Here is a 20,777-nt window from a genome sequence, read left to right on the forward strand (position 1 = left end):
GACCGGCACTTTCTTGTAATTGCCCTATCAATCTAGGATAGCAAAAGAAAACAACACAAACGCAGCTCGGAGCAGGCGGCGTAATGAGAACTATTGCATAAAAGCACGATCAATTTCTAATGTGCTAGTTTAGCGCCCCCTCCCCACCGACAGCCCCGTCAATACATGACAAGAAGTTTAATGGTGTTTTTTTCTCCCCTCTCCTCTGGGATTGGCAGTCTACAGCAATGCATGATGGGAAAACATAGTGCCCGGAGTCACTTGGAGGAATGAGCGTGTCAAAAGGACTCGGGCTGCAGTGGCAGCGACAAATGAAAGAGCAGGAGCACTGGCGGTGAACCGGCGCCAGCGTTGAGTAAAGCTGCTGTTCGTGCTGGAACTATTAAGAGCTGTAAATCTAATAAGTTTGCTTCTTTAGATGATTTATAATTTTAATCAAAGCCCCTCCACCACAGACACATTAGGCAAAAACTGGAAATGAATCCAGAACTTCTCTCCTGACAGCCAATCGACCACTTTACCAATAACAGGAAACGCAGCACACAAACACCAGCACAGTCCGATGATACAGGATTTATTTAGCTTCTTCCTGAGGTCACAGGGGAATCGTGTCGCTCTGAGGCTCCTCGTCTTCGTCCTCAGATTCCTCTTGTTGACTTTTGGTCTGCATGTAGAAAAAGAGGCTTTGTGTGAGGCAACTTTAGTCAGGCACCAGTTGGTGCTAGTGACTTTCCCAGCTAGTTGGGTTAACAGGCATTCTAGCATCATGTTCTTTAGAGTCAGATATCATAAAAATTTGACCGAGACCCAGCCCTAAAAACGCCAGTACTGAATGGTGTTAGGGCTGACTTTTCTCACCAGTTTGAGGAAGTCGATGAGCTTATACGCGTCCTCTCCGGTGGAAAGGTCCACAAAGTCTCGAGGGATTCGGTAGCTCAGACAGGGACTGGGCTGCACTGTCACCTCGCTGGTGGTGCAGCGGAACGCCGGGCCCTCCTGCATATGCAGCGCATTCAGCCTCCAGGCACAATGTTGAAAACATTAAAGCGCATAAATAAATGATGATGTGTGTGACCTGCTGCTGCCCGACTGCTCCTCCAGACGTCAGCTCGTCCCAGCTGAAGAGCAGCGAGTCTGTGACCTCGCCGAAGGGGTTCAGGTCGATCAGCCACACTCTTCCCTGCACACACAAGTCACAACTCACGACTGTTGTCGTTTGAACTCAGTGTAACTCTGAACTAGCATGGTTACCTGACTGTCCCTGTAGACGTCAAACACGACTGGAAAAACACGAAGAAAAAGATTAAACAGTCTTCCCTGGTGTCACATACACAAGAAACAAACAACAAAGTCATTTTCTCTTCACTGAGATGATATTAAAAATGTCTACACACAGACCCAACTGTAGAATAAACACTTAATGAGAGAAGTGAGATTAGAGAAAATAGAACATTAAAAAATAACAAATCAATGTGTTGATTCATTTTCACAAGAAAAAAAAAAAGAGTAAAATAGCCAAAGAAATATGAACAAAACAGTGACATTAACACACAGCAGATAATTGAAAAATAATTAGGAAATAATGGTGAAGACAAAAAACCTGCTAAAACAAATAAGTCCATAATATTATATAATAATAATAACATAATTAAAAGAGACATGAAAAAATAAAAGATCTATAATAAATTAAACAAAACAAATGCACTACTACAGCTGATATCGATAAAAAAATATATTATGAAGACGTTTTGAAAGGAAAACATTGACTATTAAAATTAAATAGAAAAAAAAAAGTATAAATCGATGAAGGATGTATAAAAAATGCAAACTAAACAGAAAAGAAATATAACTGAGCATCTCATGTGATGCATTTCAGTAATAAAAATGATTTCAAAACAGAGGTGAAATTATGAGAGGTGAAAAGTAAAATTCTAGCATTGATTTAATATTATAAAGATAAAGCTTACAATCCTCGTCCAGGAAGCGATACTGAACGTGCAGGCTGAAGAAGTCCTGAATGGCCTGACAGATCTGCTGCTCCTGCTTCAGGACGTGCTGGTAGAACTGAGTGTAGTCTCTCTGGGAGATGGCTGGGGACACACAATCACAGCGCCTCTAATTGACTTCTAAATTTAGCAGTCCGAGTTAAGACCCTGTGTGTGTGACTTCTTTTGTAGAGGATCGCCATTGCTGAACAAATGACAAGCTTGCCGTTATTGAGTTTTGATTTGCCAGACTTTCCTTTAGGGGGCATTTTCACCTGGATGTTTTTGGAATTGCAGCAGCAGCAGGAATCGGGCCCCATTATAAGGAAATGCCTTCTAGGGTAATTGTATTAGGACTTTGTAATTAAAGATTTCCAAAAATATTTTTAAATTAAATACTGTTCAGCGTCCGCTGGACACAAGTGACTAAGAATGCAAGAACATGTAACAATTGAAGAACACATGGTACCGCCACCAAGACCCTCCTTTTTTATTGATTGTTACTATAAAAAAAGGCAGGTTTTCTTAAAGAATGTGGTGAAATTTCTGATCGAGGAACAACATGACAAGAAATATGAACCATTGTAAATTAGCTCATAAAAAATAAAAACAGTGTAACTTTTGGGCCTAAAAAAAGCTGGAGGCTGCAAAGATTTTAACTATATATACTTTATTTGCAAAAATTATTGAGTAATGCTTAAAAATTAATAAAATTAAATTAAAAAGCTGTTCACAAAGGCGGAGAGTGAGGGACGTTTGGATGAGCGGAGTCTGAGAGGTAACATTAGGGGAATGTTTGTGTGTGTGTGTGTGTGTGTGTGTGTGTGTGTGTGTGTGTGTGTGTGTGTGTGTGTGTGTGTGTGTGTGTGTGTGTGTGTGTGTGTGTGTGTGACTGAAGCTGTCGAGCAGCTCATTAATACAGTGAATTAAAACAATAACGGCGGACATGCTGCACAAGGTCGGGATGTAGAGTGTCAGACATAGTGTTGCTCTAGTGAGTTCCACTTATTAGTTCCATTAGGTCCATTATACAGAACATTTAAATAATCAGAATTTGGACAGGAATGAATCTATCCCGAATCGTTTGTGTTGGAATCCTGCCGTTGGTAGCAATATTTTTTAGGTAATGTGAGCGTTTGGCATCGCACATGCTGAGTGGAGGGATGAGCGAAAGGAGATTGAAACTATTGGTAGAAAAGTTTCGGTGATTGGACAAAATCCCAGCGCCTCGCAGAACTCGCAGGGATTGGTTGAAATTGCGGTAACAGTTGCGATTGCAACATTGTGATTTACTGGAGGGTCTGCTAACCTTTCTATGGAAGCACCACTGGCTCATATGGAGCCATTTTAAGTGAACATACATACGTTCCTCTGGGTTAATTACAGAATGTCATTGTTGGCAGACAAACAAGATGCTGAACAACATAAGAAGAAAAAAACACTTTACCGATCAGTTTGTTTTCTTTGACAAAGCAGCGAAACTCTCCGCCGGGAATCAGGTCACTCCACTTTCTCAGGACCAGCTGTGTGCAAAACATTCACATTCTCACACTTCAAAACATATGTTGTTGAAGGCCGGTCAAGATGCGAGGAAAATACCTCATAATTGATGACTGGATCAGGAGAGTCCTGGTCACTGCACTGGAGGTATCTACATTTCAAGAGAACACAACAGCTCAGTTCAGTTCCATGTGTAGCACTCTGATAAACAATGATGCATTAAAATACAAATGATAAAAAAAATCAATAAATCTTGTTAATACAATGTTACATTGCCATACCCATACTCAATTGTCACTTTTCTTTGCTACTGTTCAGCTCTTCCTGTCTGCTGGAGAATGGACAATCTCAAAACTAACTGAACGTTAAAGAAAGCTCAACTATTCAGCTTTCAGAATCTTGCAACACGCGTCACACAATCCGAAAACATGAAATATGTGAATCACACACATTTGATCCCATTCATTTGCTTTGTCCATCAGAGAAACTTACGGCTGCGTGAGGTCGTGAGTGATGAAGTCTGAACTCTTAAAAAGCAGAAAGATGTCGCTGAGACTGCGGCACTCCAGAGTGCTGTTAAGTGCAATCCAGTTGGCATCCTGAGAGGGACAAACACACCTGTCAATCCTTAATGCTCTGCCTGGCAGGGGTACTAAACACACTTCATACAGCTAAAGTATCTATCCAAATGGGCCACATAAAAATAGCTGCAGCAGAAACAAATATAAACGTTTAAAATAAATCCAGTAATGCAAATTAAATTTGGAGGCAGCATGAGTGGTTGTTTTTTTTTTTTGCTACAGCATCAGTCAAGTCATGTTCCACAGGAGCACGATAGCCTTTTGACTAACTCTACCTCAGATATGTATAGTCACTAGAGTTATGGAACTCTCCTGTTTACTCGTGTGTTTAGAATGATATGTTAATCTCTTCTTTTTCTCTCTAAACCATGGGTGGGCAATTAAATTTAACAAAGGGGCCCCTTCATGTAATGTGAGCGTTGTGAGGGGGCATTGAGCTAAAATACTGACGGGTTAGGGTATAAAAACAGTTGGGTTACAAGGACTTGCTTGATAGGGAGCCTGTGGACTATTTAATAAATGCCATTTATTTTATAAAGATTTATGGAATGATTCTCAATGGATACAAAAATGCATGTATGGTTAAATAATAATAATAATAATATGCATTACTATAGTAGAATAAAACACAATTTAACAGATCCAGCTGTCAATGTATAATAATAATCACAACAACAACAACAACAACAACAATAATATATTGTTATTATTGGACACTATAATAACGATGATAATATCGTCCAATTATAATAATAATAATTGACACGATACAAATAATAATTATTACATTATTATAATAATATATGATTATTATTATATTGTTATTTTTAATATTATACATTAACAACTGATAAATTACATAAACTTGAAGCAGAAACATGGCTTAATAATCAGTTTGAAAATAGCAATTTTGAATAACTTATACATGCCAAATAAATGGCAACATTTATTGAAATAGAGTGGCGTATAAGCAAGCCCCAAACATTCATTTCAAGTCATTTTAGCTTGATTCTAATTTGAGACACCCGAGTACTGTTCAAAGGACATGTCGACACCATGATGCACTGAAATCCTCCAAAGATACTTATTTAAATTTTCACTGTGCAATTTGAATAACAGTGACAAAAGCATATTACCCGGGGAGAACTCCAGTTCAGTTTGGGAAAAACTCGGCCACCAAGAGCGTTTATGGCTTCCAACACTTTAGATTTGAACTCAGGGAACTCAGGGGCCTGTTTAAAAGACACATATTTTGTAAGAGAGAGGGTGTGGTTCTGATTCTGAGAGCACACGAGCGCTGCAAAGTTGAAGTCCTTACAGTAACCGTTGTTGTCTCCTCATCCGACCACTAGAGGGAAACAGAGCAGGGGTTAAATGAAGCTAGGTAGATAGGTAGTGAAAACGCGATCACCGGTGATTTTGGTGTAAATGTTAAATGGCTATAAATAGTTAAGCACGTAAAATATACTTGCCTGGACGTCTTCCTCTGCATCTACACTGCTGTTGTGGTTTTGCGGGTTGTGGTCACTGCAGGAAAAAGCAAAATCTTGAACATCTTTTCCATAAACATTTTGAGATAAACAAACATAGTAGAGCACCACGCGTGTAAATCTTGGGCTATCACCAACAGTGTTTTGCAAACGGAAACGCAAGGAACAGAACTGAGTCTGCATTCCAACACAGTCATTTCAGCTTTTTGTTTGTGTGTAGTAATACACGTACCTTCCAGACACTACCAGGGTCCCATCGTCTTGTAAATAGTCAATTACATTTTGAGGCAGTGGCAGAATAAGACTGGAAAAAAAGAAGGGCACGGTGAGGATTCGGGTTGTTTTTATTTTCTATAACTAGCATGTACCGACAGCAAAGGAACGCAATTTATAATTTAAAGCAACGCACTGACATGTTTGCAAATAGAAAATACGAACCTTTTAATGGTATGTTTCTTGAATATTGGATACCAGACAGAAAACTGACAATTCACAACTTGCTCCTTCTTCATGCTGCAACATCCGGTTGGGAAGAGGCGTCCGACAGTTAATATCTTCCGGTCACATTTTCATGAACACTTTATGTGCCAAAAGTAAACATACAAACTCAAAATAATGATTCCTCAACCCTTTCCCCTTCCCTTACACAACATAATAATGTTTATTATAGGTTACGCAAAAATATATGTGTGATCAAGAGGGAAGATTTTTGTGGTGCACCAGTACGTCACAAGCAGCGCTAGATTTTTTTGCCTACAAATTGTTCTGGAAGAAACACCAGTCGCAGTGTCTTGTCATGCTGAGGAGTATCCGTTTTTTCATGATTAAAGAGTATGAATTAAAACATTAATAACAAATTTGATTGTATGGGAGATTGTAAGCAATTATGGCAATTTTTTTTTCATTGACAACTCCCCAAAATTCTGTCTTCAAGAAAAATTAGAGATCAACTTTTGACTCAACCGTAGATCGTCTATAGAGAAAGAACACAGATATTGGCCACGCTACATGTTTTTGACTGAAGCGTTTAATTCGAATCTAAAACTTTATGGGTACCTTAAAAATAAAATAATGTGCGTAAAGCAAATCATAATTTCATACACTTAATAATTTCATCAGACTTGCATCGTAATGCAAACACAAATAACACACATATAACACAAACACAAACACACATATAGAATCATTAAACGACAACAAAAAATTGCATTTGAGGGACTAGTCATTATTCATTTTCAGCATTCAATACATGACGATGAAACCCTCCCCCTCTTTTACCAAAAAGGGTTGAAACCAGCGCCAAAGCTGTACGATCAGCAGAGAGGACTCTTAACATGGTAGGAGTGGAGCTTCTTCTTTAGGTGATCTTTGGTTGCTGCTGAGGTACGGCCAGGATTTCACGTGAGTCAAGTTTAGTTTTACAAATTGAAGCTGTTATCTTGTGTTTAACCAATAAAAGTAACATCTTGGATCAGACTAGAGGCAATATCTGTACACTGTCAATTCAAAAATAATGTCGGTTTGGAGGTAGTGCATCAAAGATATCTCTTAACGTTACGCGGGAGAGGCTAGTTGCGCTACTGCTCTGCCCTTCGCCTGCATTTAGTCAATAGTTTCGATTTATTTATTTTAGGTGAGAAGGCCAGAAAATGAACAGTTCAGAGGAGAATAAAGAGAAGACCGAGCCGCACAACGTGAAAGACGAGGTACCGGGGTTAGCTGTACAACTACTTCAACATTGAAATGGACATGTGTACATCTATTTTTATGATTCGGTTTTACACAATTGTGTTCACCATTATTGATATTTGTGAAAGTTATTGGCAGCAGGAAAATGGGTGAAGCTGGAGAAAACGACTTACGTGGATCCTGCTGGAAACACCAGGTCATTTTGCTAATAATTATGTTCATAAATGTTGGGTTTGATCTCTATCGTGAGTTTGTTCGTCGCATTTTTTAGGTTCTGGGAGACTGCAAGTAGGACTACGAGGAAAGGAGACACAGCAGCAGACGGTGAGTTCAAGTGAATCTCATCTAATGGGCGTTTATGATCTCTGTAATGACGTTTCTACTAGGTGTGGGAATCATCGCACTCCTGAAGCGAACGCTGCATAAAGACTGTGTGGTGATGGTGAAGCAGTACCGTCCACCCATGGGATGCCACACTCTGGAGTTTCCTGCAGGTGAGTTTCAAACATCTCCTCAAAATCTGTCGTCTTTATCGACGGAAAACCAGTTATAAACATTCAAGATTGGCTTCAGATCCTGAGCCTGAAGTCATGATTGAAGGGAAGAGTTTTCTGGGAGTGAGAAGAGCCCTGCACTCGACATAACAAACTCTAGTGAACTGAAGTTGAGCTCTTATCTTCTGGTTCTAGAAACATCGATCGTCACATACAGATTCTGAATTGCAGCTGGAACAAATGTCCCGCATTTTAATTGTAGCATCCTCATCGGCACAAAAACCCGTTGCTCCGTGATATGTCATGATAGCTTCTTAACCGGGATTAAATTGAATTATGTTGTCATAGATGAGTTGAGGAATCTAACGTGACTTGAAAATTGCATTCTGCTGCGATTGAATCAATTCACCGAAAATATTTAAGTTCATTCTGAGATGGTCAAATGAATCCAGCCCTCCATCTCCAGCCTTTGTTGCACCCTTCTCTGTCTCAGCTACATGAAATCATTGCTTGCTGTGCTTTACGGCTCCGTCTTCCACCACATTCTTAAATGTCTGCAGGGTTGATCGATGACGGAGAGACCGCAGAGGTGGCAGCCTTGAGAGAGTTGAAGGAAGAAACTGGCTACAAGGGAGAAGTGGTGGGCGTCACCCCAGGTATCTGCGCTCACACCGCTTGATTGCGTTAGCCTCGTCCCATCCTCTCTCATGTGACTTGTGACTGACTGGAACGTTTTCTTGTGATACAGTGACCTGTCTCGACCCAGGTCTGTCGAACTGCACTACACAGATTGTTATGGTGAATATCAACGGCGATGAACTGGAAAATATCAACCCAACTCAACAACTGGGTGAGAAGACACTAGCTCATTACACTATTCTCAACTGCACAGAGGCAACCGAAATAAATGTATTCTGCCTCGAATTTATTGGAAATTAATTCAAAATGAACGTTAATACATCTTCTAAAGTGCTACAGCAGGACTGAAAACAAAGCAGTCTATTTCATAAGCTCATTGTGGAGAAACGTATGAGTCATTTGAATGTATGAAACACAAACTTGACTCATAGAGCCACAACTGTCTGTCTGATGACAACATTAATTCACACACTGTTTCTTTTTTTACTATTATGTTATTCAGACTGAATCCTCCTGATCATTTAAGCCTGTAGTTGATGTAAATGTTAATATTGATCATGGTCCAAAATCCACCTTAAACCACCACCGCCACCAAACTGACATCTGACCCTTGACCAGTTTCTTCATCATGTCTTGTTAGGGTAATGAAATGAACTATCGTGTAGCAATGAATGCGCCTAGTTCTGTCTACAAAGACTCTAGGTTCACAAACTGCTATAGTGATGCATCATGCAGTCCTTGGAGATTAGGGGGGCTTTCACACTGCAGACTTTGGCTGGCTCAAATCCAATACGGCTACTGTATGCCCTTTTTTTACTCCCTATGTGACTGGGGCGCTATGCATCTCTAGAAAGTTGTCGTTGCGGTGACACTGTCCAGGACACATTCACTGCCAAACCGCACGACTCACAACAACTCTCGTCACTCACCCTCCTTACATACTGTACTTTTACAAAAACGGTAACTCTAGGTTCTGCATTTAATGTATTAAATATTAAATCTTTATTTGACTTTTACATGACATTTTGATGTAATATTTTAATGTAAAATGTAATAGAATACTATTACATTTTACATTACATTTACATTTTATATTTTACATTACTGTATTTAATATTTACATTTAATACATTTAACATTTGGGGTTTGTTATTGTTTTTATTTAATTTGTTTTTATATATATAGTGTATATTATATGCACGATTGGATTTCACATTTAGGCTTAGATATAATATTTTACATTTGATATTTAGATAGATTTGACATACATTTACATTTATGTTTGAATGTAGGTCTTATAGTTCGATTTAACATTGAATTCTAATGTCTCACATATAACATGTATTTGCTAAATATGGGAAAATGTTGCCAAGTACTGCTGCTAAATCACAAAAAAATAGGCATCATTTACCCATTTTACTTTCAGCACCTCTCGTGAAAATAGTTTGCAGCCAAATAAAAGCCGCAACATGTAATTTGTGGGTGAAAACCTTAGTGTTCTGGGAGTTTTGCTAAGTTGTTTTTGAACAATGTTTGCCTACTGTATACTGCGATCAGAAAAGTATTTAGCACCACTGTTGCCTCTCTGATAAATGCCCTTCTTGCTCAGTCTGTGAGAAAATGGATAATATGCATTTTCTTCTCAGTTCACTTTACCAACTTCCAATATTTGGCTCAAGTCTACCACATAAAAGTCTGATTAAAAAAATGTGTAAAAAGCCGAGGGCGGGGTGAATAATTTTGTAAGGTATTATTCCTTGCACTGTATTATTCTTATTTTATCTTTGTGACACTTTTCTGACTTGTTTCATGTTTTCTTCCTCAGGCGATGGAGGTGAGTGCTTATCTGTCTTCAGTAAAATTCAATCTCACATTCACACATAAGAATCTTACAAGCCTCACTGTCTCCCAGAATTCGTAGAGGTCATCCTCTTACCTCTCAATGAGTTCCAGGCAAAAATAGATGGTGAGTCTTCTCACAAATGTTTTTCCATTGCCCGATGTTTTACACATTAAACCTTGTGTTCCCTCAGAACTGCTGAAGAAAGAGAAAATCGTGGTGGATGCTAAAGTTTACATCTTTGCCATGGGCATGGTACAGGCTTTCTTCAAACCCAGGGAGCTTCCTGTGCTCAAGCAGTGATCCTCAGAGGGCAGGAGCTTTCTACAGTGTCGCAATGGGATTTTTAACCCAAACTAACCACATTCTAAACTTGCTTCAGCGAAATCATTTAAATCTCAATGTGATGATCAGGCATCTGGTGTGCGGGTGAAATTCTTCAGCCCACTGGGGACGCTGTGTTTTTTTAAATAAAGAGAGCAGAATGGAATTTGCACGTTTAACCCAGAATATTTGCTGCCTTAACATGTACCAGTTTTGGGGTATAGTATGGGGAGGAAGGGGGTTTATAAGATTACATGCTGTAGTGGTGCACTCATCAAGTGACAGAAATACATTCCTTCATCTTAGCTAACTTTTACTAATGTAATGTAACTTCAATAGATTCTTTTTAAATGATTTGTAACAGGTTTTAGAAGCAACTTATTGATCAGGTCTTTTTTTATTTTTACAGTGGAGAAGTTTCTGCTTGTAGGTAAACAGAAATGTTAATGCCGCCTTTTTTTGTGGGTCAACGGTTAGTAATGATGAATTATAATCTCTGTTACTGGGAAAACAATAAAGTCATTCCAACAATTGGATTTATTTTTGATTTTTTTTTCAGCAGTTGCTTGTCTATATAGTAAAAGTTGATGCGGAATTGTGATTCATCATAAAGATTGATACAACATATAAATAACACACTGTCCACTATAATTTAGACCGTTTCGTTATTGAACATTGAACTTAACAGATGTTTTGGACAGAAGGGGGCAGTATAGAGTTTTGAGTCTCCGACTATGCCGTTGCTTCTGAAGAAGAAGACTCCAAGGAAAACACAGGATACCGGAAACTATCCCTCATTATTTTTTCTTAAAATGAATCGCGCTATTACCAATTATGAACGGACAAGTTGGACATTTTTTCAGAATGCTTCAATTTACTTAAAGTAACGCAGACACTTCCCATTTTAACGCGAAGGTTTAACTGGTTTTCTCCAAAAACAACGACCAATGGAAGTTTCTCTTAAAGGTGAGCGCGTATTATTACTGACGATTCAGTGTTGGTAAGGTAGAACAGGTCAAGACTTCAAATGTCCTCAACCCCCCTCGATTGCTCCAAACACCACAAACTGCAATGCTATCCACATTAACGTTTTTTTTAAGTGGGAGAAGCTTTAACTCTTTTTTCAAAGGCATGTTCGTCAGTGACCCTGTATCTTATTTCCTCCATTTGAACTTTTTACTGTGGTGATGCGGCCAAGAAGCCTGTTGGCGTCTCTGTCCTCTGGACAAACTTGAGAGCCACATATCTCAATGTTTTTCGACAAAGCTGCCTCCCTAAGTATCTGCTATCGTGGTTCTCTCAGATTGACAGACCACTCATCTACTTGTAAAAAAAACTCGTGTCAGATATGCTTACGGATGCCATATAAACACGTCCCAACTTTCGTCCTCAAGGACCAGCAAAAAGGAAACACATGAATCTTCAAGAGTGCAGGCAGAGAGCATTGGACTCAGGCGCCCTCACTCGCCCTCAGGCTGTCATCCAAAATCATGGCGCTCACGACCCAAACAGAGGGCTCTACCCCAGGGAGTCTGCCAAACGGAAGAGGACAGGTATCCTATTTTGCTTATTTTGAAATGGCCATCCATGTTGGATGTTATTGCATGATGATTTGTTTGTATTATGTATGATATGAAAATAAAAAAAGACTATGTATTTCAAAAATCTTTTTTTTGTTCAGCAGTTTTTCAATTCTCACCTCTTGACAGAGCAGTCATCGTTTGACGCTGAAGTTCTTGCTGGAACATCATCTTCAGAGAAATCAGAGGAGGACGAGGAGATTGATGATGCGTGTCTGCTAGCTGTGGCGCTGCAGCAGGAACAGCAGGAGCAAGAGGAGGCGGACTATTTGGAGGGAATGACAGCAGAGATGTTTGGAGAGGACCCGTTTCACCGTGTGGACGAGGACGTTCGGCTGCAGGTGGAGGACGTCCCTGACATCCACTATGGTCTCTTAGGCTCTGATGCTCACCTGCAGCAGCCGCGGTCCTGTATTAATGACTTGCCAATGGAGGTTTTGAGGCAGGTGCTCATTCTACTTCCAGCCCAGGACCTTTATTGCTGTGTTCGCCTTGTCTGCCAGGACTGGAGGAGCATTGTTGACGACCCCAAGGTTACACTTCCCCATTATGTGTTCTTTTGTTTTTGCATCACATGTTAGAAAGTGTGTATTTTTTTGTCCAGTTTGTTCCTCACAGGAAACGGTACTTTCGCTTCACAATGCTGGAGGAAAACACATTCAAAGAGGTGGCTGACATCATGAAAGAAAGGGGCATCGACAGGTCACATTACAGCATGCGAAATCTCATTGCGTAAGTTTGTCTACTGTTTAAAGCGTAGAGGTCTGTATTGTGTAACTTCTCAATCTTTGCACAGATACATGGCTGAGCATGAGTTCGCTGAATTGGTAGATCCCTCCAAGCTTCTGAGCTGCGTGACAAAACATCGTCTTTTCCCTCAAGCAGAAGCCTGTGTCCGATTACGCCTCAGCAACATTCCCAAGTTCATACATCATGACACGGAGGTTTGTGGCTTCTGCTGTTTTAAAACGTACATCTCTGTCACTTGCCGGTTTGCCAAATCTTGTCTGTGATGTCCAGGGTCCAACACCATGTGCAGTGATGGCCGTATTATTAGTCCTGAGTGAGAATGTTGACGATGTGCAACAGCTCGTGACTCTGCTCGGAGGCTGCATGTCGCATGTTGCCATCACAGAGTTTCTCAATCACATGGCCACAATGCTGTTGGCGATGAAGAGGAAATACATTTTGATTAGTAACCGGTGAGTCTCCTGATATTGTGGGTAACTCGTGTCATCTGATTAATCCAACACATTCTGCTCGTGTTCTATGGGTGAAACTCAAATCCGACCATTGTAGTTTTGTTATTACATTGTTACATGAACATTTAATTAGCTATTTATGTTGGTTGTCAGAATTGACCTCAACCCAACCCCTACGGCACGTTTCCTGGGTATTTTCTGGTGTGGAGTAACAATAAAAGGAATGCCATTTTTTTGGCAAAAATCTTTCCAGACATAAAAACTGTGATAGCTATCTGTAGTCCATTTGATTCTGTTCTTCCACAGATACTTGCTATTTGCCTCCTTTTCCCAGCGTTCACATATGTACTGAGTTCGGTTCTGGTTCAGTGCTACTGTATGAAGCTATTATATACAGAGTTTATTGCTTTTTGTTTAAACCCACATCCGCTGTGGAGATACGCTGCTTCACTGTGCCGACATTCAAGCAAGTCATTTGAGATGGTTTGGAGCTTAACAGGTTGCCTGATGGGAAAAAAACGTGTCTTCAGTTAATGTTGAGTCACAATATTTAATGAAGCAATGCAATGTCATTCATAGCTGGTAATTTGTCTGCGATTCATTTTCTTCTCCCAGGCTGCATTATAATATTTACTATGTTTTACATCTGATGGAGAACGGCCCTTTTCCCGCCTGCACCAGTGACAGAGGGTGAGATGTCTTGATGATGATGAGTGGTTGATGACTCACATGCTTTGAAGGTATTTTAAAAATGTGTTGTTTGTTCCTCATAGACGACCACAGATTCATCTGACACGAGAGCAGCAGTTGATTCTCAGCCACACCATCCAGAACGACCATGTCGTCAAGATTAAAGCTTTTGCTGGTAACTGTGGAATGGCTCAAAAATGGCTTCTCTGGACACCTACTTATATGTTTACAGTGGAGATGTGGCTGCTTCTCTAACGGACCCTTCAGCCTTCCATAAGATGGTCTATTCAACTCAACTCCTCTGCTCTTGGCCACAGGTACAGGGAAGACCACCACTCTGGTCCAGTATGCGGAGCAGTTCCCGCATCTCCGCTTCCTCTATGTGGCGTTCAACAAGTCAGTTGCCTCTGAGGCGAGGAAACGTTTCCCTCACAATGTCGACTGCAGGACTGCACACTCGTTGGCCTACAAAGACACTGGAGTTTGGTGAGATCAGTTCACCTCATATCCTGATCCTCACTCGGTCTAATGAATGTCTCTGTATAAGTTCAGCTTTGTTTGTTGCATAAGTGAATCGAATCGTTGTGCCTCTCTCCAGGTATCGTCTCAATGACAAGCTAACCTTCAACCACAACCCTTTTACCATCAGCACCGTGTTGCCCAAAGGCCGGGGTGGCTTCACTAAGGCTAAAATTGTAATGAACACTCTGAACACCTTCATGGCCTCCACTGACGAGACCATCACCACCAGACACGTCCCCAACTCTCGCGTCATTGAGGGAGACGACTGGATTGTCTTCTCTGAGTACGAGAAACAGGTAGGAACAAACATGCTGTTCACAAAACATTGTTCCACATTTATCTTGTTCCCCCGCAGATGTTTGTTGAAGACGCACGCCATATTTGGTCCAAAATGAAGGAGTTGAAGGAGACAAAAACACTGGCCTACCACATGACCCACGATGGTAAGTTAAAATCACTTACAAACCTTGGCTGGTCTTCATCTGAGCTGTCTGACCGCAGGTTATCTGAAGTTATGGCAACTCCAAACTCCAAAACCTCAACTGGACCACCTGTATGACGTCATCTTCATTGACGAAGCTCAGGACTGCACTCCAGGTGAGCAGAAGAGCAGAAACAGACCTGCAGCTTGGTTTCAGATGAAGCTCATAATCTCTTCCTCACCCCCTTCTCTTTCCCTTCAGCCATCATGGATGTGCTTCTGTCGCAGCGATGCGGCAAAGTACTGGTGGGGGATCCTCATCAACAGATTTACACCTTCAGAGGAGCCGTCAATGCTTTAGATTGTGTTGACCACACACACATCTACTATCTGACGCAGGTTAGTACAGTTTTCCTGTTTAACTGTCTATCTGTTGCAGCCTTATTCTCTGAAGGTCGAACATCATACAACCAACACCTTTAAATGAAACACAGACATGTTATCACAATGAAGAGTCACAAATAGAGATGGGCTGATGAGGCTTCATGAACCTAAGTGTCGCGTTTTCAGATCGCACCAGTGGGCAGCCTTGATTCAAAGTTACTGCAAGGTCTCGCTGAAGCACTTGTTCACTTTTTAAGATTTTTGGGCAGATAGGGTCATCTAGTGGTCTCTGAAAATGAGTATACTGTTTCATAAAGCCTCATCAGGCCACCACTAGTCACAACTAATGCACAGTGCCTACTCACCTACTGAAAGTTTAGTAGCTCATCCTACGTGATAATGTTGTTTTGTAGAGTTTCCGGTTTGGGTCGGAGATCGCCTATGTGGGTGCCACCATCCTCTCTGTCTGCAAGAAAGTTAGAAAGATTCTGGTTGGAGGGAAGCAGAGAGGTAAGATCAAGGGTAAACAGACTTTCTCGCAGCAGCTTTTGACAGCTAGATGAGAATTCACCTGACTACTCATTCTGCAGCATCTGGCATTTGCCTGGAAGTTACTTCCCAACTGAGATGGTCCTCTTACCGAGGAAACTCACTGCTGTATTGCTTCTGAAATGGATCTTCCAACCAGTGACCACGTTAGCTTAAATAAAAATACAAATAAAAATATGATCATGTTAAACATAAGTGCTGGTGCATCCTGCACATTTATGCTGAGTCATCCCATGTTCGCATTTGTCCTGGTATTCAACTCACTATTATGCTGTACATTTACATAGCTCATGATTTTGTTGACATTTATCTGTTCTGTAGCAAATTCATTTGAACAGTTCTGAACTAATTGAAATGATATTTTCAGGAAATGTCAATAACAAGACAAGAAACCGATAATGAAATGTTGGTGGTCTTCCAGAGTTCTGGATGTAAGGTTTTGAAGAAACTGTTGTCCAATCGTATGGCTTCTAACTGCTGCTGCTCATGTGTCCAGCTCTGTTAAAACTAGCAAGAAAAAAAACTTAAACTTCACTTTATAAACAATGGCATACAAGCAAAATCATAAAATAAATCATTGCTCATGTGATCGTTGTTATTGTTCATTCCATAATGTTTAGGTTTTCAAGATTAGTTTTCATTGATCAGGACCACGTTCTGTGTTATTGTACTTTTTTTGAGGTGCACCAACACTATTCTCAAAATCAAAATAGTAGTAAACGCCACATATGGGTTCATGTTCCTGCTCATAGCTCACACAAGGAACGCACAGTTGTGCTATTGAGTCAGTCACAAACTCCAAGTCAAATAGCTGTCTGTCTGTGTACAAAATAACTTGTAAAAAAGTTATGGATAGACGCAGGACGAGGAACAAATGACTTATCTTGAGGAGTGATCTGATCACCGTCCAGGAACTTGCACTTTATAAACTGCGTGTACGTGACTCAGTGTAGATGTATGATGAGAGGGTACTGGACTGAAGCTGCATGGCGGAGGTTTGCCCTCTTTTCTAGTTTTTGCTTTTTATCATAATCAAAGTGTGTTTGTAATGTAATTAAACCATAATAACAGGGCTTAAAAACAGTTCTGGTATTGGTAGGCTAGACCCCTAACGTTTGCCTCCCAGATTATATTTTTAAAACTCACTCAGGTGGGTCTTTGATATTTTCCAAAGGTTAAAACTGGCAAGGAATTTGTCGGTGACTGAACCACACCCTTGTTTCTCTGAAGGAAGTGTGCTCGGCGAACCTGCCGCGACAGCGTTGGCATCTATCACGGCAGCCAAGAAGCACGGCAACGGGACAACAGCCATATTGTCCAGATGCAACCTGAGTGTGTTCGACAGAGCTGTGCACCTGATCGACACCAACCCACTGTGCCAGTTGCACTTTATCGGAGTAAGTGCTTCCAGGTTGAAATGTCTTGATGTTGTGATCATGTGTGTCTATGTTTATTGTCCACTAAACTCTCTGATTGGCCCCTTTCAGGGTCTGGGCAGTGTTGGACTGAATATGATAATGGAAATTTGGCAGCTGTTCAACGGAAACGAGCATAAACCAAATCGTGAGTTAACAACACTGATCTCAGCTTGAGTCCATGTCGGGGCATATTGATGCTAATGATTTTTGACTTTGAACAATTAAACTGCTGTTACATGTTTTGAGGACACTATGTTGAAACATTTAAGTCCAAAGACTTGATACGATCTGTGTTCCATACATCAATACCAGGACAAGTTTCTCTCAAAGTACTAACTAAGAGTTCAAATCCAGAGGTCACTTTTGGTTATATTGACTGTGTTTTACAGATTTTAAAGAGCCACTAATCCGCTGCTTCGCTAAAGCTCATCATCCGTACCAGGCTTTAAAGAATTACGCCTCCAAGACCGAGGACCACAATCTGGAGGGCAAACTCAAGATTGTGGAAAAATACCACGAACGAATCCCAGACCTGGTGACTCATCTCAAAAAGTGTTTTGTGGAGGACTTCTCTGAAGCAGGTCTGCACTCAAACACAACATAGAGCGATGTATCCTCACAGCACGAAGGTGATTCTTTAAGATGGATGTAGGGAGGGATAGATGAGAGGGTGTACAATCAAAAGATGAAATGAAGAAAAAGAGTTCATACTGTAATATGACTGGGAAACCTAAAAAGTTCGGTCGTAACAAATACCATTGCTGTGAATAAGGATGTAAGAATAGCTAATGCAAGTCATTTTTTATCATTTCCGTTCAAAAATAACTTAAATGTCTATTTAGCTGTTTCCATTTTGTATATGTTTATTAGAATGTTGACCGCAGAAATCGCATATACCTAATTTTCTATTCAATGGTGACTATTAACTATGGGCCAAATATTTCAATATTTTTTTTCAGTTCTTTACTATAATTTCAATGGACTATAAATATTCACAAATATTTCTGTTGTTAAAAAAGGCATTACTTGCTAGAAGAATGTAATTTCATCACATTTAAATATGCCAACTGCACAAAATGAGAGATAATACAAGGGATGGAGAAGAAGAGGCAAATGAAGCCTTTAAAAACAGGATTATTTAGAATTTAAATGCCGTAATAAAAGAACAAAATTAAAAGAGGAGGCGTTAACAGCAAGGCAGTTAGCTGTCAGAAGCATTTCAGCATGGCCAGTCTGAGTAAAGCCCTCATGAGGGTCACATGACTACAGCACAGGCTCACGGCTGCATGTGACCACTGCACTTTGTCCAGGTCTGCTGTATGAGAAATAACAATATGAACGATCACTAGGTGTTTCCTGATAAGGTGTTTCATTTGTTGGTTGAAGGTCAATGACATAGTCTCACCTTCATCTTGAAATCTCTTGTTCCAGACTTTATTTTGGGGACAGTCCATAAAGCCAAAGGTCTGGAGTTCGACACAGTGCTGATCACAGACGACTTTGTAGCAGTTCCGTGCGCCAAACATCAAATGAAAGACCACACCGCCTTCTCCCTCAGTGAGCAGATTCATCTTTAGTACATAGAACATACTCTATTTTGCAAGTTTGATGCGGTGACCCGTGTCGTCCCTCGTCAGGTAGGATTCCTGCTGACGAATGGAACCTTCTGTATGTAGCCGTGACGAGGGCCAGGACTGTCATGATCATGACTCCGAACATTCAGCGCATCCTCACGATGGATGGGGTGAGATTCTGGACCATGGTGTTAACCATAGTCCTCGAAATTTGATGGACTTATTTAATGCTTTGGTGCTTCCACAGGAATACTTCATGACCTCGGAGATGCCCAGGAGCCAGGAAGTGACATGCTCCATTCACCACTGCTCCAACACTCTGACCCCAGGCATGGCCTTCACCATGTCAAGGAGAAGCATGAGCTGCGTAAGAACAACCTTCCTCAGTCGTGTGTTGATTTACTAACTAATTTATATACTAATCTTGGAATGTAAATTTCGTGTTTTCAGTCTTTTCTGAAAATGTTTGTTGTATATGTCCAGTTGAAAAGATTTTTTTAAATATATCTTTTAGTAATTGTTTGCTTTTACAGAGACAGAAAATTGATCCAGTGAGAGGACTTTTTATGAGGAATATTTATGGTTTTATTTAAGTGTCTTTTACTCGAAACACTTGTTTAATAATGATTCTGTCATACCAATGAATGTTGTTGAATATGTCCATAGATATGTTTATTCTATCCCTATCCAGCCTTTAGTTTCCCCCTTCCAACAGCTTGACTCTTTTTTTTTTAGCAAAATGTTGTGTTAAGTTGTCTTGTGTTAAGTTATGAATCACTGTAATTGTTGTCGGAGAAACATAATTTTTTGCAGAAGAAAGTATTCCGTCTTGGATGTGTGGTTAATATAAAAAAACAATCTTAGAGGATGGATTATGAGTGAGATTAACAAATTGCAGAGTAAAAGATGAATGCGTTTTTTGATACTTGGGCTGTAGATATATTTTATTAAAGAAAAAAAAAGACCCGTATGCAAAACATAAAAACATTTTTTAACGCCTTTGCACTCCTATTTGGCTCTTTCTTAGCTGCTGAATCCCCGTGAGAACTGTGGTGGGCCGCTTTGTGGGAGGTGTGTCTGGATCCGGACCGGGCCTTTTGCCCTGCTCATGACAGACTACGTTCACTCGTGGGAGCGACTCCGCCCACATTTGTATGATGCTCCACAGATGCTGCATTGCTGGTTGTGATCGTCTCTAAAACCCAAATCTGTGGACTGAAAAAATGTTATTTCATGTCAGTACGATGACTCAGTTTTGCACTTTTCTGATTCAAGCCATTTTTAACTTTTCTACAGTGTGGTCTCTGCATCTTGAGCAGCGCTAAATAAAATCCTGCTTCCTGCACAATTTTGCTGACTGGACTGTATGGATCCTTCCAGTATTCTCTTCCCTGCAGATGCTTGTCAGAAAATACACACAACTTAAGACCACCTTTAAACTGTTGTGGTTTAAATTCACAAATGGAGGAGAGAAGGTTTGGCAAACCATTATGGTGACTTAACATAAGTTTATGCCAAAGATTGAGGGGGACAGGTCTTTTATATTTTCCTCAGCATGTGTTAATGATAGAGAGATAATTATTTTCCATTTAAACTTAAAAAAAAGAAAGAAAAAATGATTTAGGGAAAAGGATTCATATTCTTTCTGAAAATAAATGAAAAAAATTAAATAATGAAAATCTGTGTAACATTAATGTAATGTTAATCAAATTAATATTTACGATAGAGAGATACAATTCATATTTTGAATGGTAAATATGTACACATTTATTTTTTTATTGTCTTAAAAAGGATATTATTTGTGTAAATTCAGCAACATGTAGCCACTATAAGCCTCTCTTTTTTGCTTTCCTTTTTTGGATTAAATAGATGCAAGTTAGATTATACACGATATT

General features: G+C 40.1%; 3 protein-coding genes across 4 annotated transcripts; 2 read left to right on the plus strand and 1 right to left on the minus strand.

Annotated features, from left to right (window-relative positions):
• Positions 1-377: 377 nt before the first annotated feature.
• Positions 378-6,137, minus strand: cdc123 (cell division cycle 123 homolog (S. cerevisiae)). The gene is made up of 13 exons (XM_053863947.1): positions 5,995-6,137; positions 5,789-5,860; positions 5,539-5,593; positions 5,385-5,414; positions 5,203-5,298; positions 3,978-4,084; positions 3,585-3,636; positions 3,433-3,508; positions 1,968-2,090; positions 1,252-1,280; positions 1,076-1,180; positions 859-996; positions 378-664 (listed from the first exon to the last, which is right to left on the minus strand). The coding sequence occupies exons 1-13, from the start codon at positions 6,066-6,068 to the stop codon at positions 596-598; spliced, it is 1,026 nt and encodes a 341-aa protein (XP_053719922.1). The 5' UTR covers positions 6,069-6,137; the 3' UTR covers positions 378-595.
• A 728-nt stretch (positions 6,138-6,865) lies between these two features.
• Positions 6,866-11,065, plus strand: nudt5 (nudix (nucleoside diphosphate linked moiety X)-type motif 5). The gene is made up of 9 exons (XM_053863948.1): positions 6,866-6,957; positions 7,190-7,262; positions 7,374-7,441; positions 7,517-7,569; positions 7,632-7,739; positions 8,300-8,395; positions 8,488-8,589; positions 10,204-10,344; positions 10,412-11,065. The coding sequence occupies exons 2-8, from the start codon at positions 7,206-7,208 to the stop codon at positions 10,260-10,262; spliced, it is 543 nt and encodes a 180-aa protein (XP_053719923.1). The 5' UTR covers positions 6,866-6,957; positions 7,190-7,205; the 3' UTR covers positions 10,263-10,344; positions 10,412-11,065.
• A 231-nt stretch (positions 11,066-11,296) lies between these two features.
• Positions 11,297-20,604, plus strand: fbxo18 (F-box DNA helicase 1). Of its 2 annotated transcripts, none has more exons than XM_053862536.1 (21): positions 11,297-11,508; positions 11,937-12,095; positions 12,257-12,655; positions 12,727-12,854; positions 12,919-13,066; positions 13,143-13,324; positions 13,940-14,014; positions 14,098-14,189; positions 14,332-14,500; positions 14,613-14,832; positions 14,892-14,979; positions 15,038-15,133; positions 15,220-15,356; positions 15,755-15,851; positions 17,121-17,287; positions 17,378-17,453; positions 17,698-17,889; positions 18,740-18,865; positions 18,946-19,052; positions 19,130-19,249; positions 19,910-20,604. In XM_053862536.1, the coding sequence occupies exons 2-21, from the start codon at positions 12,033-12,035 to the stop codon at positions 20,069-20,071; spliced, it is 2,844 nt and encodes a 947-aa protein (XP_053718511.1). In that variant the 5' UTR covers positions 11,297-11,508; positions 11,937-12,032; the 3' UTR covers positions 20,072-20,604. The 2 variants fall into 2 exon arrangements, with proteins under 2 accessions (XP_053718511.1, XP_053718510.1); XM_053862535.1 differs by having other exon boundaries at positions 12,252-12,655; positions 19,910-20,400.
• Positions 20,605-20,777: the final 173 nt, after the last annotated feature.

This window comes from Synchiropus splendidus, chromosome 4 (genome assembly GCF_027744825.2).
Source record: "Synchiropus splendidus isolate RoL2022-P1 chromosome 4, RoL_Sspl_1.0, whole genome shotgun sequence".
In the NCBI taxonomy this organism is placed as follows: Eukaryota; Metazoa; Chordata; class Actinopteri; order Syngnathiformes; family Callionymidae; genus Synchiropus; species Synchiropus splendidus.

Excerpts from the sequence above, each read along its gene's own strand:
- fbxo18 (XM_053862535.1), top strand. Across the intron at positions 14,190-14,331 it reads CAAGATTAAAGCTTTTGCTG|GTACAGGGAAGACCACCACT; the intron begins GTAACTGTGGAA and ends TCTTGGCCACAG. Across the intron at positions 14,980-15,037 it reads CTACCACATGACCCACGATG|GTTATCTGAAGTTATGGCAA; the intron begins GTAAGTTAAAAT and ends GTCTGACCGCAG.
- nudt5 (XM_053863948.1), top strand. The coding sequence starts at position 7,206 with ATGAACAGTTCAGAGGAGAATAAAGAGAAGACCGAGCCGCACAACGTG. Across the intron at positions 7,570-7,631 it reads AGGAGACACAGCAGCAGACG|GTGTGGGAATCATCGCACTC; the intron begins GTGAGTTCAAGT and ends CGTTTCTACTAG. Across the intron at positions 7,740-8,299 it reads CACTCTGGAGTTTCCTGCAG|GGTTGATCGATGACGGAGAG; the intron begins GTGAGTTTCAAA and ends AAATGTCTGCAG.
- cdc123 (XM_053863947.1), bottom strand. The coding sequence starts at position 6,068 with ATGAAGAAGGAGCAAGTTGTGAATTGTCAGTTTTCTGTCTGGTATCCA. Across the intron at positions 4,085-5,202 it reads TGAACTGGAGTTCTCCCCGG|GATGCCAACTGGATTGCACT; the intron begins GTAATATGCTTT and ends TGTCCCTCTCAG. Across the intron at positions 997-1,075 it reads GAGCAGTCGGGCAGCAGCAG|GAGGGCCCGGCGTTCCGCTG; the intron begins GTCACACACATC and ends CTGCATATGCAG.